The 17,127-nt window shown below is 38.9% G+C and overlaps 1 protein-coding gene across 9 annotated transcripts in view; it reads left to right on the forward strand.

Annotated features, from left to right (window-relative positions):
* The window catches only part of fcho2 (FCH and mu domain containing endocytic adaptor 2), a 267,367-nt gene that overhangs the window by 125,789 nt on the left and 124,451 nt on the right, over positions 1–17,127 (forward strand). For all 9 annotated transcript variants that reach the window (XM_041185860.1, XM_041185866.1, XM_041185867.1 and 6 more), the window contains exons 8-11: positions 1,868–1,964; positions 13,006–13,050; positions 14,102–14,174; positions 15,921–15,945. In XM_041185860.1, the coding sequence (XP_041041794.1) occupies positions 1,868–1,964; positions 13,006–13,050; positions 14,102–14,174; positions 15,921–15,945 (240 nt within the window). The remainder of the gene's footprint in view (positions 1–1,867; positions 1,965–13,005; positions 13,051–14,101; positions 14,175–15,920; positions 15,946–17,127) is intronic.

Genomic DNA, 17,127 nt, shown 5'->3' on the forward strand with positions numbered 1-17,127 from the left:
ATCAGTTTCAGATATGCAAGATATAGTATTGCCACCAGTCTCTGAATCCATCCGACATTGTGAACAATAATTGAGAGGAAACCAGATCAGTATGCAAAACCACTTTCATTGGAGTTTAACTGGATGGACCTGTCTTGTCATAATATTTGAGCAAATTGAATCAAAAGGTTTGATCACTCCATAAAATACCAAACAAAATAATTTCTTAAAGTGTATTAGTTTTCCTTCGAACATATGAGATAACATAAATGTCCTAGCTTACATCAGTGCAGCAGATTAACATAGTGATTCAAAAACATTTTAAAAATTGTTAATATAATATAATGAGCTAAATGTGGCAATTAGTATTTTAAGCTTTGGAATGCAAAAGCTACTTTTACTGTAATAATCTAGTCCACTGGGTGCTAAACAGTCAATAATGTGATTATCTAGACCAATAATATGGTTATACTTTGTAGTTGAGTGTCCCTGACATTCATCCATGCTCCCTGATATCTAGCATTATTCATAATCAGTTATCTTTCCCAGTTTAATTGTTTTAAATGATATTGGATAAAGAGAAGAATTTCTTCTGATTTAAAAATGGTAGAAATTGCAAATGGGTAGTCACAAATATTCTTTTATGATCACAAATCTTCCGTTATTGCTTAATCTACTTGTTTCTTAAATGCATCCAGCGTTTTAGCTCCCACTACTTCTCCAGATGTCTATCTCACTCTCTGCATGAAGAAGAACTTCTTAAGAATACTTGTTGTTACCTTTTATTAACTTGAATCTTATGGTTCCTTGTTCTACTCTCAATTTATATTAAAATAATATTCCAGATTTATCTTTTCCATAGCATTTTTATCTTAGATACTTCTAAGATAATCTCTGACACTTCTTTTTCTGGCTGAAAAATCTACATTGCTCCAGTCTTTCTTCATAACCCGACCCCTGTCATGTAGGATCGGCCTTATCATTGCTCTTCTCTGTGCTGTCGGCAGCAATTGAATGTGCCTAGACAACCAGAACTGGGTACAGTACAGTGATCTGAATGTAGAGCTATATAGTTTGAATATAAGTCAGGCTATGTAGTTCAACTTTCTGTTGGCTTTGTTGATTGCTGCTTTGCAATGGTTTTATAAGCATATTCAGCAAGAGTCCTGGCTCTCATTCCACTTCATCATTACTTATTTTAATACAATAACTGGCGTCTTTGTGTTGCTTAGTTTTCCATCCAATGTGCAGTTCTTTGTTGGCATTAGTTTTCATCTCCCATTGATCTACCATATATTAATTTTGTCCTGCTTATTCTGCAAATTTTGAGCAGCTTTCTACAATTCTCCTACCCCTCCCACTTTTTATTGAGAATCTGTGTTCAGGTCATTATTTAACTGAGAGAGAGTTGAGTCCCAATGCCAAGCCCAATCAGTACTCCCATCAACAAAACATAAATATTTCTTGCAAACCAACCAGTTTCTCGGGCATTTCCAAGGTTTACAGCTCAGAATTTAGCTGATAACCTTTCATAAGGGGTTTTGTAAGCATGGTATAAATATCCTCAGGATTATCACAGTTCCTTTGGTACTTCCTCAATGAAGCTGAGCAGTTCAGGCATAACCTACCCACCCCAAAACCCTCACCCCGTTGTTTCTACATCGCTGAATCAGAAACCTGGAACTTCTTACCTAACAGCACCATGAGAGTACCTACCCCACATGGACTACAGCGGTTCAAGAAAACTCACCACCACCACCTCGAGGAATTTGGAATAAATAATGGCCTTACTACTGATGCCCAAATCCTATGGATGAATATATTTAAAAAATACAAAATTAAAATCCATTTCATTTATCCATTTAAAAAATAACTTCTTGATTTTTAGGTGCATGAAGAGTTAGTACAGAACATGGAGAGCACTACAGTTGAAAGCTTAATACAGAAGTTTGCTGAAACAAAAGGCACTGGCAAAGACAGACCTGGTAAGACTGTGCTGTCTTATCTGCTGATGAGTTCACATTTCAATTTTTTCTGACTGAGACTAAAACTTTGTAGCAATCTTTATTTGTGCTATTGTGTACTCAGAATTATGATGTTGGCTTCACCTTTAGCATTTGAAAACAATATTTCCTACAATATTGACTGTACTTCAGAGAAGTACTTCATTGGCTGCAAAGTGCTTTGGGACACCCTGAGCTTATGAAAGGTGCGATACAATAATGACAAATTATATGGCACCTTTAATGTGATGAAACATTCTAAGGTGCTTCATATAAGCATTGTAAAACAAAGTCTGACAAAGAGTCACATAAGGATTTACCGAGTCAGGAGGCAACTTATACACAGCAAGGAGTTGTGTAATATAAAAGTCATCCTGAAAACATTTAGACTAAAAACTCCCTTACAAAATGGACTAGTAGTTCTTTGAAGCTTGCGCTGTGATTTTACTTATACCAGCCTCAAAAGTGCAACAGAATGCTGTTGGTGCAACTGCAGAGCAGTTTTTCTTTGTCCTAAAAGCAGTAGAAGGGCAACAAATGTTTTTAAAAGTACTCATTGCTCCTTTCATTCTTGCTTTTTCTTCTTCTGGTTGAAAAAAATTGATTGTCTCAGCAACTCTTAATCAGAAGAAAATGCAGTGACCTATGCATATATTGTTTCACATGTGGAACAAAATATTTTTGTTAAATGTGTTTTACGTTTTAGCAACTGGGAAGTTGAGAATTTTTTGCAGAGAATTCAGGGGGTGGTCATCCCAGAGCTACAGAGTTCAACCCTGAGTCAGTTGGAGACTTCAGATGGTTCCAACTTACTTATCTAGAAAGTCACCCAGGAAATATTAGACAGAAAACTCCGAGTCTAACATTTCCTGTGTAACTATAGAACTGATCCCCTATCCCTCCACCTGCACTAATATATATATAGTGAGAATAAATGTTATTTTTGTTATATTTTGGGGGAATATTGTGTTATTCTGTAAAGAAGACTCTGTGTGTGTGTGTGCGTGTGTGTAAATGATTTAATTAAACTTGGCAAAGGTTACTAGAGTCTGGGGGGTTTAAATCATGAAAAGGGTAGCAGTGTTAGGTTTGGTGCACAAGCGAATAGATTAGATCTAACATCTGCATTTTAGATAAATTGAGAGTTTATTTGAATATCAGAGGGAAGTCAGAGGTGACAAGAAACATGTTCACATCTTGCAGGAGTTCCATAGGTAAACAGAAGAGGGGATACTATATTTCATTGACCCAAAAGCAAAGACAAAATAGAGACATAAAAGATTTTATATTTGGAAGGATAATTTTCAAAGAGGTGAGAGAACAATGGAACCTGATTTGAAAGGGGGAAAAGGTATTTTAGTTACTGTGGAGAGCTTAGGGTAGCTGGAGCTGAACTAAGAGCTGCTGGAGCTGATAGCTCTGGGCTGGGTGAAGATGGATTTTGAATCAGCCATCCTGTCAAGCCAGAAAAGTCTTGGGTTGCAACAAGTATTTTGGTTCTAAAGCCTTGGATTCCACAGCAGAGTGGAAGAGAGTTAGAGGTCATGTGGTATGACTTTATTGAAGCTACAGCAATTTGCCTTGGGTAATATTACTGGATTTTTATAGTTCAACACCTATAAGGGAGTGTTGCCAGGAAGGTGTTTACTTGTGGGTCTGACCAAGTAGAGAGTTTTTTTGGGAATGTTTTGTAAAACTAATTTTAATTGTGTAATCTTGTGTGCTTAAGTTTTCTTGAATTCTTGCTAATAAAACGTTTACTTTTAATTTTTAAAATCCCTAGAGTGTTACTGGACTTTTTGCTGCTGAGATCAGTGCGTCATCTTTTCGGTTTCAAAATACAAAAAAGAGGCTATGAACTGCAAGCCAAGTTTCCTCCTGGGATTTGGTTTGCACAGCAATTAACATTAGCTGTGGTCATAAAATTTTCTGTTTGTAACCTTGAGAAAGTATAGATAAGAGGGGGATATCTGTAGCACCCATGATTCTTATATGATCATGTAACCTGAGCACCCTAACTAGCTCAAAAAGTTAAAGTAGGAATATTATTTGAGGACAAGGGAGTAGATTGGTTAGTTATTGCTTCGGGAGAACAGGACCCAGCTTCTGACTCAGCCAAGGTGACCTGAGTAATGAGTATGCAATTACTAATGTTTTGTAATAGAATACACAGCACAGAAGGAGGTTATTAGGCCATTGTGCTGCACTGGCACTCCAAAAGAGCTATATAAAACTCCACCCTGCTCTTTCCCTGTAGCCTTGCAAAGTTTTCCTTCTTATGCACTCCAGAGCACAACATCTTGCAGCATCAACTGTTTCTCATTTGCCTCCATGTTGTTTTGCCCATTATCTAAAATCACTAAACTCTGATTATGTACCTTAGCCGCCAAGGCTCTTAAGCTCTGGAATTCTCTCCCTAAACCTGTTTTCCCCTCTACCTCTCTTTCCTCCTCTAAGACTCTCCTTAAAACCTACTTCTTTGACTAAGTTCTGCCATAAAATTCCATTATGTAGCTTGGTGTCAAGTTTTCTTTAATAACGCGCCTGACAAACCTGCCAGTGAAACAGTTTCTAGCTATTTGCTCTATCTATACCCTCATAATTTAAGAACACCTCTATTAAATCTCCCCTTAACCATCTCTAAGGAGAATAATCCCAATTCCCTAATATCTCCAGATAACTCTCTGGTATTGTTTAAATATATCTCCTCCACACTTTCACGAAGTGCTTAACATCCTTCCTAAATTGTGGCGCCCATAATGTCACAGTACAGTAGCTGAGCTCTAAACAGTGCCTTATAAAGATTTAGCAGAATCTCCATGCTTCTGTACTCTATGCATCCATTTATAAACAAAGGGACCCATATGCATTTTAAACTGATTTTATCAGCTTGTTCTGCCATTGTGAAAGATATATTTATATGAAATCCTGGAGCTCTCTTTTCCAGCAGTCCCTTTTGAAATTGTACAATTTAGTTTATACCGACTCTACTCATTCTTCCTGCTAAAATTCATTATTTCACACCTTTCAACATTAAATTGAAAATGCCTTTTGAGAGTCCATATACACATCAAATCCACTTTCCTCAGTAACCTTCTTCATTACTTCATCGAGGAACTCAATCAAGTTTGTTACACACAATTTGTTTATAACAAATTTATGGTGGCTGTTGTTTATTACCATGTCTTTGTAAATGTCAATTCATTTTGACCCAGCTCATCATCTCTAGGGGGAGAATTTTCTCCCAGTTGTGCAGGCTGGGCAGGAGCCAATCGGCATTTTACATGGGCAGGCCAATTAAGGCCCGCCCAGTCTGACGCGCACCCAGAAGCTCTCAACGCTCCATGTGTGGGCGAGGTGAGGAGGGAGAATCAGGACCTGTACTCTTTTGCGCATGCACGAGAAAGAGCACAGAAATCTCCCTGAGGCACGGAGCTGCCTCAGGGAGATTAATTTCATTATGAAAAGTGGAAAAAAGAATTAGAAAAGTTACTCAGACATGTCCCCTCATGACAGTGTCACATGAGCTGGGACGTGTTTATGTATTTCAATAAACATTTTTACTTAATTTATAAAGCCTTTATGAAACCTCATCCTGCCTGTGGATGAGGTTTCATGAGAAATGCGAAGGCTGCCTGGGCTCTTCGCCTACCCACCAACCTTAAGGTTGGATGTGTTGACATCGGGACACTTGCCCGAGATCACCGCATGTCATTTTACGCGTCGGTGAACGGAGCCTGCCCGCACACCAACCAGAAGATTCAGGCCTAGAAGTTTTCCCACCACTAGTGTTGGATGGACTGACCTGTGGTTATGGGTTTATCCCTCTTTCCCCCACTTTTTGAATAGAGGTGTAACATTTGCAGACTTTTAGTTCCCTGGCACCATTCCCAAATCCAAGGGTGATTGACAGATTGTGGGCACAATTTCCAACCTACTTTCCTCAGCAAGGTGGGATTCATGCCCTTCAGACCACTTTTGAATTTGAAGGCTACCAGTCTTTTAAGTAGCTCTCCCTCTTGCTTTTGATTTATTTCTATCCATCCAGATTCTCTACATGTACCTCCTTTACTGTGATATTGGCAGCAATCTCTTCTTTTGTGAAGACAAATGCAAGGTACTCATTTAGCACCTCAGCCATGTTTTCCACCTCCACAAAAAGGTTTCCTTTTTTGCTCCCTAATCGGCCCCACCCTTCCTTTGAATATTCTTTTAATTTTTGCATGTTTACGCCTGTCAAAGTATTAATATCCAGATATGAAGGTGCAGCAAGTAATTAGGAAAGCTAATAGAATGTTATCATTTATTGCTAGGGGAATTTAATACAAAAGTAAGGAGGTTATGCTTCAGTTGTATAGTGGGACCACATTTGGAGTACTATGTACAGTATTGGTCACCTTTTTTAAGGAAGGGTGTAAATGTGTTGGAAGCAGTTTAGAGAAGGTTTGCCACACTAATACCTGGAATGGGTGGGTTGTCATATGAGGAAAGGTTGGACAGACTAGGCTTGTATCTGCTGGAGCTGAGAAGAGTAAGAGGCGACTTGATTGAAACGTATAAGATCCTGAGGGGTCTCAACAGGATGGATGTGGAGAGGATGTTTCCTCTTGTGGGAAAATCTAGCACTTGGGGTCGCTGTTTAAAAATAAGGGGTCGCCCATTGAAAAGAGAGATGAGGTGAAATTTTTTCACTCAGAAGGTTGTGAGTCTTTGGAACTCTCTTCCTGAAAAGATGGTGGAAGCAGAGTCTTTGAATATTTTTAAGGCAGAGGTGGATAGTTACTTGGTAAGCAAGGGGGTGATGGGTTATCGGGGGTAGGTGGGATGCAGAATTCAGGTTACTATCAGATCAGTCATGATCTTATTAAATGGTGAAGCAGGCTCGAAGGGCTGAATGGCCTACTCCTCCTTGTTTGTATGAAGGTAATGATTAGTTGTGGTGGGCTTTGTAGTACACTGAACTAAAGAGCATCGTAAGTTTCTTGAATCAAATGACATGCCATCATGCATTTCTGATTAATGCCTTAGTCATTCTGCACATTTGAAAGCAGTATGGCATATTATCTTTTGCTCCACCAATTCCAAGTGGCTTGTATAGCATGATGATTTCTGTAAATGTTTTTAGTGGTAAGACAAATCAAAAAAAGTGATATAACGGGCAGAATCTTGTTGAGGCATCAGGGGTCTTGGCTGCCAGCTGGAGAGCACAGCCTTTTTTGGGAAGGCCCACTGAACCACAAGTCAATCAGGCAGCAGCAGGCCTTCCCCTGGAATCAAGACCTTGGGGGTGGAAGTCTCGCCTATTGAGAGACCAACAGCTCTTGTGCTTAGCAGCGTGACTGGGAAGGCTGTGACTGCTGTTGGAAGGTAAGTAATGTGGGGGCAGAGGTCTTTCTGGGTAGGGGTCATGGGAAGAGGGGTGCAAGATGGTTGGCAGCAAGGGCAGGAGGCTGCTCTCAGTGGACACCTCCTTCGTGATGTCCAGTCCCTTGATCAGGCACTGAGTGCCTGTAACTGAGGGAACCCCTTCCCCGTTCCCCTCAGGAGGTGACAAGCTGGCACCATGGTTTTAGCTGCCGTGCGTACTGTGTGGTGACAGGTCCACATGCCACTAGGTTAATACCAGTGGTGGTGGGGTGAAGTCATTAATTGTCCACTTGCAGACTTCAGTAGGTGGTGGGGCGGGAAGGTTGACCATGAGCCTTCCTGCCCAGAACTTAATTCTGGCAGATGCGGGGTTCCGATATGCCACCATCCCGCTTGTTAAATGCGCTTCCCATCTCCAAGCTTGCCACCAGTGGGAGCAGAAGATTCTGCTCCACATCTCTACTACAGTTGACTTCAAACTTCACCAGCCTGTTGCACTGCTTTTAAATTCCTAATGGCCAAAAAGAGCAAATTATTCCTTCAGATCTGTACTATCGTGTCAAATTTCACCATGCTCCTGGGTGATTAAGCTGTGTGTTCTTTGTATACTTTTGAATAGATCTATGCAGTGCTCTGTATTTCTGCATTCACACCTCTGTTCAGGGGAATCTGATACTGCTTTGGCTGCTACATTGTAAATGAGGCACACCAATAATTTACTAATGTATTAGATTTGCTGTCTAACTAATGGGACTTAATGAATATGTCATACTTGGAAAGATTGCATGGATCATTTTGGAGAGGGAGATTTGTCTTTTAGTTTAGATCTCAACTATGATAGATACGAAATTACACACTAATCCTCTTGAAGGTACTTCTTTAAGTAGCAGAGATGAAGGCTGGTAAAATGTAGAAATTAATAAATGAATCATGGACACAGGCTTTGAAGAAAGTTAATTTATGACCCTCCAAATCTAGACTTTGATCTTCATTTTGTCACATTTGTTTGCTCCACTTTCAGAAAATGTAATTCTTATTTTATTTCTGATGAAAAGTGAAAAATTCAATGTCAAAGTTGTATAATTTATAGCATAAGATAGTGGGCTGTGCAGTAGGGTGCTTTCTAGTTTTGGAAATATTTCCTCCTCTTACAGATAGGAATATCCATAACCTTACTCTCATCAAATGCCTGTATGTTTCAAAAAAAAATTGAGAGTTTCAGTTTAAAAATAACCTTTGACCACATTTTTGCTTATATATATATTGTTTTATACATCATGGTTTCTAATTTTTTTTCCTACAGTAGCATAAATAATTTATATAGCTCTCATTCCAATATTAAAAAAATTGTATTTTTAATAATATATGTGCATATTGGTCTCCACCTATTGTGGTATGTCTTAAAAAAACTGTAATTTGCTGTTTTTTTTTAAAGAAGGCATGAAAGGCATCAGACACTGAAATTAGAAATTGCTTGGATGTGTTTTATGTATACAAAAATTGACCTTTGTGTGCAAGCTCAACATCTAAGTACCAACGGTTACCATTTGTTTTGACAGCAGATTTAATTGAGGCTAAAACATTTCAAATTCTTCTTGTATCAAGCTGTTCATTAGGGATTGCACTCTGGCTTCAGTGCTGTCAGAAAAATAACATGTTTTGGCATGATTAAATAGCAGAATGATGGTCGGTTCAGTGCTTTTAAGAGAGGTTGAATAAACTTTCTACTGTGGAGACAATTCAGAAGTGACGTGCTGCAAGGGGGGTCAGAATGTGCACTCATATCCAGCTGAGTTGTCAACTGGCTCTAAGCCAGGCACGCAAAGGCTTTGTCGCTTCAAGCAACATTTGAAGCATATGCAATTTAAAAACTGTCCTTTCATGCATGATTTCATGGCTCAAAAACATATCTCGTTATAAAAATTGGCTTGTTGTCTGTTTATGTTTTTGAAAAATCACGTTTTTAGTGTTGGCAATTTTTTTTTTGTTTTAATTGTTCCCACGTTGCAACAAATGTTGGAGTTTGAGACAGTTTTCGTATAAATTGCTCCAAATTGATTTGAAGCAAAAATTGAACTAATAGAAACATTTATAATTAAAATAGCTAGTTGTATATTTTCACTGAGAGCTTTGTTTTATAGTCATAGAGATGTTTTTTCACCCCCACCCTCCAAAATAAAATTAGGATTCCCCAACTGATGCGTACAGTCTTTCATTAAAATGTTGCTTATTGCAGTTTCAAATCATCAAGACTTATTCTTGAAATGTTTCTTAATATCAGAAGATGCTGCCAAGACTACAAAAATTGCAATATACCTCAATGACATAGACACTACCGTGTATTATTTTTGTAAACTGTATCTTATTTAAAAATGAGAGTTTATTTGTAACTCTGCCAGGATTGCATCTTGCATCCACATTTTTTCAGGGAAGATTCAACTGATTAGTTCTATTCCTACCTGCTACTATTTTTCAGATAGGTACATTGCACTTCATAGTCATAGAATGGTTCGAATGATGCCATTCAGCCTGTTGTGTCTGTGCTAGCCCTCTGAAGAAGGAGCAGTTCACCAAGTGCCACTCCTCAGCCTTTTAGTCCTGCAAATTTTTTCTCTTGGATAATGATTCAATTCCCCTTGGAAGCCTCCACCACATTCTCAGGTAGTACATTCCAGAACCTAACCACTCACTGCTAAAAAGTTTTCCTTATGTCACCATTGCTTCTTTTGCCAATTACCATAAATCAGTGCCCTCTGGTTCTCGACCCTTACACCAGTGGGAACAACCTCTCCCTATCTACTCTGCTCAGACCCCTCTTGATTTTGACCCCTGTATCAAAACTCCTCTTAACCTTCTCTTCTCCAAGGAGAACAGCCCCAACTTCTCCAATTTTTCTACATACCTAAAGTTCCTCATTCTTGGAACCATTCTCATAAACTTTTTCTCTACCCTCTCTAATGCCTTCACATCCTTCCTGAAGTGTGGTGTGCAGAACTAGATACAATACTCTAGTTGAGGCCAAACCAGTGTTTACACATGCTGCCATTTCTTTTAGGGAATCCAACTAGAGGTTAATGAAACAACCAGAATGTTGACATTTAAGATTAAACATTGCATTTTAAATTACTATAAATTTGAAAGAGACAAAAGATCTATTAGCACATTTTTAATCTACATTTAATCTAGCTGTTATAATTGACTAAACAAAACCCACATTTACAAACCATTGCCAGAATTTTCGGGTCGGCGGGCGGGTGCAGGGCCTGCTTGCCAACGCATAAAATGACGTGCGGTGACATCGGGCGTGTGCCCTGACGTCAGCGCGCATCATTCAGATTTTCAGTTCTCTGGGCATGCACCAGAGTCGGCTGCAGCCTGCTGAACTGCCAAAGGCCTATTAAGGCCATTTAAATATCAATTAAAGGAATTAATGGAGCTGCCCGTCCAACCTTAAGGTTGGCGGGCAGGCGAAGGGCCCAGGCAGCCTTCACATTTTTCATAAACCTCATCCACAGGCGGGATGAGGTTTCATGAAGAGCTTATAAATTGAATGAAAGTTTTTATTAAAGTCCATTGGCATGTCCCAGCTCATGCGACACTGTCACATGAGGGGACATTTCTTAAAAAATGTTTTTTTTCTTTATTAAAATTTTTGAAAATCAAACTAATCTCCCTGAGCTCTATGTCTCAGGGAGATTTCTGTGCTCTTTTGCGCATGCGCCCGCACAGGGAGTGCTCAGCGCTTCCGGGTGCACATCATGCTGGGTGGGCCTTAATTGGCCCACCCACATAAAAGGCGGCACCCAGCCGATTGTGAGCAATGATTTGCTAAGCACCCGCCCACTCCCATCCAACACCCACTCTCCACCACCAACCCCCCCCCCCCCCCCCTCCACCACCAGCCCCCGACAGGGAGAAAATTCTCCCCCATATGTATTTTCTAGAATGTATATTTTTTCCTTCCTTGATTGTGTTTGACTATTTTCTAAAATTGTAACACAAGTGCATTTTGTAGTCTGCCTGCTCAGGAATATGAACCAATACCCTTGGATATCCTAAGGCAGGATATTTCAGATAGCGGGTTTCCCACCCTGCCACCTGAAGAGTCGACAGAGAAAGCAAACCCAATGGTAGGGAACCGTAAAATTCTGCCACAGGGTTTGTTTGACAAAGTGTTTTTCAAATTTGGCCTTTTAAGAAATGTGACAATCCACTGAGAATTCAGATTTAACATGAAATGGAGCTTTCATCTTATTGATAGATGAGGGCATATTTTTCATTTTATTTATCCCTAAACTGATTACTAGCAAACTGTCATGGACTACCTGTTGTATAAATGAGATGCTTTGAATAATCTTGAAAAAATTAAAGTATTGCTAAAATTTACCTTAAAACTACCTTAAGGAATCTGAGGGGGAGATAGTGGCATAATCGCATTGTCACTGGGCTAGTAATCCAGAGGCCCAGGTTAATGTTTTGGGGGCAAGGATTCAAATCCCATCAGAGTAGCTGGTGGTATTTAAGCTCAATTAATAATCCAGAATTGAAAAGCTAGCCTCAGTAATGATGACTATAAAATCATTGTTGATTGTCGGAAAAACCCATCTGGTTCACATATATCCCTTCAGAGAAGGAAATCTGCCATCCTTACCTGGTCTGGCCTGCATGTGACTCCAGACCCACAGCAATGTGGTTGACTCTTAACTGCCCTCTGAAATGGTGTGGCAAGCCACTCAGTTCAAGGGCAATTAGGAATGGACAATATATGGTGATCTTTCCAGCGACGTCCACGTCACGTGAAAGAAGAAAAAATATATTTAACTAGATGTTAAGATGCATTATATATTATGTTTATATATTTTTAGTGCCACACTCAGTTAAACTTTCTGCTGAAAGTACAAAGTCTGGTTGATTTCTACCATCCTCTCCAAACACCTCCTGCCTCTGTTTATTGGTTCAGCTAATTACCCCATATCCAGTGTACCCGTTAAGCTCTTGTGTAATTTGTCTGGTAACAGGCAGAAATCTAACTATTCTTGCAAACTTGAGAAACACACGCCATCATGAATGGCCAATGACTGTGGAACCTTCTGCCTTCTGCCCAAAAGCAGTAACCCTATTGCCCTTAAGATCTAATGGAGACATGAAAACAAAAGGCATTTATCATTTCAGGACCTCCACTGCCTTACTGTCCGTCCCTCTTAGGTCTTCTGGTTTGAGAGAAGTTAGCTGAAAAAACCTAAGGCCTACTGCTTCAGGGCACTAAAATGGGTTGCTGCCTAGTGTGACAGAAGTTACCATTGTATTACTCCCAACTGAAGAGGATTGGGCTTGAATATTTGCTCTGGGAAAATTCGAAGGGTTGTAGACCAGCTATCACTAGTCTTACATTATTTGCTGCTTTGTGTCCAGGGAACCCTCTCTGGAAAGAAAGCAGAGGAAGCTCAGCTGTATAATTTCTCAAAAGATTAAATGATCCCTATTTGAAAACATCTTTAAAACTTATAAACATTTAACTTTTCAGAAAAAACCTGCCCAAAAGCAGCAGCCCTATTGCCCTTGAACCATTCTGAATTGAACCATTCCGTTTGCAAAACTGTGGTGAATTGTGAAGGAAACTTAATTTGAAACATGATCATTTGTTTTCTTGCTTTAGGATCTGTCGAATTTGAAGAATGTAATGTAGCCAATGCTCTAGAAGGTAAATTTACTGCTTTTCATTCATATATATACTTCTGTAGTGTTGCTTATGATGCATCATAGGATGTGGTGTTTCTCAGGTTGGCTTTCGAAATCCTAACAGCAACAGTTCATCTCACTGTCATCAGAGCCAGAGCTTTCCTCCTGAACCCCTGCCGCCGATAATAGGGTCTCACTTGCTCTCATTGCTACAGCCTTCTTTCTGTAATTGATTCTTTCATAGTATCCTGCACACAGCATATCTAATTGCCCCTCTTCCAATTCCCTGCTCACCAGAGCTTCACTTTCTGTGCATCTCCATAAAATGTTTTAACCCTCCCTATGTCAATGGATAAAAGCAAAACAGGAACAAAGGGGAGAGGAAGTGGTAACAGAGGGACTGTTCAATGGCAAGAGGCCAGGATGAAGGGTAGCCTTGGATTCTCAAGAGGTGTCTCTCACTCTTACTCTCCCTTTCCTTTCTTTCCTTTTTTATCATCTTGCAGATTTGTCTATCGCCCTACATCTTGTCACTCCTCTTCAATTAGGCACTTTCTCCTTTCTTCTTACCACTTGCCATTGAGCAGTTACTCTCTCCACTCCTCCCCCCACACGTGTTCCTTTTCTGTTTTCTCTCCTGTACCACCTCCACCCCGCCATCAATTCCTTCCCTTTCTAGCTGCCCCCTTCTTCAATTCTCTGCTTCCCCCTCTATTTCTCACATGCTCACTCTCACCTTCCTCATTCTGTCTTCTCCATTCCTTTCCTCCTTTCTCCTCAGGCAATCAAGTAAGAGAATTAACAAAGGCATGGCTCAAGCAATATAGAAAACCAATGTAATGCATAAGACAGAGATGAGAAATTATTCCATAAGATGGGGATGGAGAACGATTTTACAATGCAATTTGCTTATGTAATTTGGAGAAAACATTTTAAATAATTGTTTAACAATTATTGAGCAAATTGAAGCCCAACTGTACTTTTAGAACACTATGGAAATGTATTTCTTGTTGCAAGATTGGACGTTATTTTACTTAAAATTGCTGATTTGTTAACCAATATTTGTAATGCAGGGGTGAAAAAGTCAAGGAGGAAAGCTTTTGGAATTCCAGCACGGATAAGAAAAGAGAAAGATACAGATTCAATGTGAGTTATTGTTTTAATGGTACAATCAAATGCTCAGAAGACATAGGATTTTTTATGTTCTTGAAGTTGTACAGCAGTTAAAATTGTTTTATAAGACTGTTCTATTCATATTCATTGCATTTTAAACAATTTTCTTTTTAGCTGAAAGTCATGCATTCTGTGGCATTTTTGTTTTTCAGTACTTTACACTTATACAAAGAAAGATACTCTGGAATTTTGTCAGGGATGATGTTAGAGCTGCTTTTATATTACTGTAGTGCCCTGCAATTTCTACCAACTCCTGTCACGAGGGTCTTGCATTGTTACTGACAGCAGTAAAGATAAGCATGCCAAGCTAACTTGGGGAAGACCCTTTTACTCATCTCTCCTTGATCCACCAGCCTTAGCAAATCTGTAAAACATTTTTTTTTTGTTGGCGCTGGCTTTGTGAGACATTTGAGGGAAGGCTGTGGCAGTAGCATGGTGATACAGCAGTATAAATATGGCTTGAGTGACTTGAGAACAAATTCTAATTACAACTGGCATTCAAATTTTGGCTGGGATTTTCTGGCCCCACCTTTTCCGGTCCCGCCAAAAGCCAATGGACTTTTGACTGGCCCGCTGCATCCCATGAGGTGGATCCTGCCATGGTGGGACCAGAAAACCCCGGGGTTTGTCTTCTAAAGGAGGGAGGGCCCGCTGTAGAATGGAGAGCATATGAAAATATTCACCAAGCTTTTGGAAGTTCTTACTCCCTCAGCCTTTCCTCCTGTCAGCAATCTTAAGATTTTTAAAACTCAAGTTTGGCATCACAACATTGTTTCCTTGTGATTTATTCAGTCTTCTATTTTAGTCTTTTCACCTTTGGTGATGTCTGGCATTGTATGCCTTGACTATAATTTTCCAAATTAAAAGTTAACATCTCAAAAATAGAAAATATTAAAGCAAAATACTGTGGATGCTGGAGATCTGAAATAAAAACAAAACGTGCTGGAAAATCTCATCAGGTCTGGCAATACCTGTGGAGAGTTCCAAAAAAGAGTCATATTAGGACTCAAACTGTTAACTCTGTTTCTCGCTCCACAGATGCTGTCAGACCTGCTGAATTTTTCCAGCACTGCTTGTTTTTATTATGGAAAATATTATGTTTATCCTTTTCTGTATCTGGTTTAGAAACAAATTGTGTTGCTGTGGTAGCTGTGTAATGTTGTATATACTTAGCAGTCTTACCATCGTTCAGTCACTTCTACTGTATTTAGCATGCACTGCTATAAAAAAAATAAGAACTATAGAATAGGAGGATATCTGGAATTGAATCTGATACAGTAATTCCACCTTAGGTTTGATAATTTTTCACTTATGATTTTATGGAATCACAGCTGCTTAACCGAGTGTTTGGCTACTAACTCACATCATAGAATTATGTTACTCTTCTTGTTAAACTGTAGCTTTCGCACCTCGTCAATTAAAGTCACGCATGTTCAATTTAAATGTTTGCTTGTTCTGTTGTCTTGCTCAGTGCATACTAATTACTGTAACATCTATGGATTTCAGTCCAACCCCTTCTATCACTATTAGAATGTAATGTTTGGGTAACATTCTTTTATGTATTAAATATTACAGATAGGGAATATACCTTCTAAAAACAAAATAGTACTGTAAATGTTACCAGTTGTTTGTAAATACTAATTGGCTTTTTCCTTTTGTGTGTTTATGATTCAAGTATTTTTAGCAGTTAATTTTGTTTTTATTTTATTCCTACTACAGGGAATCTCCAGATGCTGATTCAGTTGTAAGTAAATCAAACAAAGGCACAAATCTAATTATGGATAGAGTTTGGTGGCAGAATCAGTCTCATTCTTCTGGATACTATACCATTTTGATCAATTGTTGCATATACAATACAGGAAAAGAATTATCCGTTTGTAATGTCGGGGTTCAACTCATGAGAACAACTCATAAATAAATAATCAGGTATTATGCCTGATAAATGGCTCACTAAATTGATCAACTGAGCAAACACAGAGACTTGCATATAGATGACCAAATGTTAGAAGTTTTAAATGCTTTATAGTTTTCAAGCAGTACTTTTTTGTGCAGGGTGTATTTATTTGAAAGAAATAAGCCTTTTGTTAACAAAATGTTACTCCCCACTCTTCAAACATAAGTCTATTAACTGCTAGCACAGAATACATCTACATAATAGGAAATGTCCATCACACTACGTGCATAATTGACTGATAGAAGTTTCAATTTAAACAGCCTGAGATATAACAATTTTTCCCTCCCTCCTTTCCACCCCACTCCTCTGCTGTCCCCAGAATAACCCAGAAAACTCCACATTGTTTAGCAACTTAACTGACTGAAGAGGAGCTAATTGAGATGATCCATTTGAGACAAGGAAGTGGTGAAAGCAGGCATCAGTGTTTGGAAGGCCCAGATTGATCTTTAGGAGATCCAGTTGACCTTTATCTTTTAAAATTACTTCAGATTTGTATTACTTCTTTTGTTCCATTCTTATTTCTTAGTTTCACCAATAACGTTAGACATGTGGAAAACATACTATATTACAGAGTTCATCATAAGAACATTTTAAAAGTTCTTTTCATGACTGTTTTAATATTATCCAGTGAAAACATTAATACAATCTAAAATTTTATTTAAGTGGATTGGGTTATGCACTGGCAGTCATGTCACTTTCACTTCTGAACCTTGGCACCCTGGATTCAAATCCAAAACAGCCTGATGGGTTGAAGAAATCAGGAATCTTCCGCCTGCTGTCTGTTTCCTATCTGTTGATTGTAACAGTCTTAAATAATTTAAATCACATCCCAAAACTGCCCTAGTTTGACAATTTCATTCATAGACTGTAAGATTGCTGGTGTGAGAAATTGAAAAATATCACATTTAATGTACAATAAATAAGTAGTGACTTTCTTGGTTTGGGCTGAGGTATATTATTGGGGCAGAGTAG

Source organism: Carcharodon carcharias, chromosome 4, assembly GCF_017639515.1.
Source record: "Carcharodon carcharias isolate sCarCar2 chromosome 4, sCarCar2.pri, whole genome shotgun sequence".
Taxonomy (NCBI): Eukaryota; Metazoa; Chordata; class Chondrichthyes; order Lamniformes; family Lamnidae; genus Carcharodon; species Carcharodon carcharias.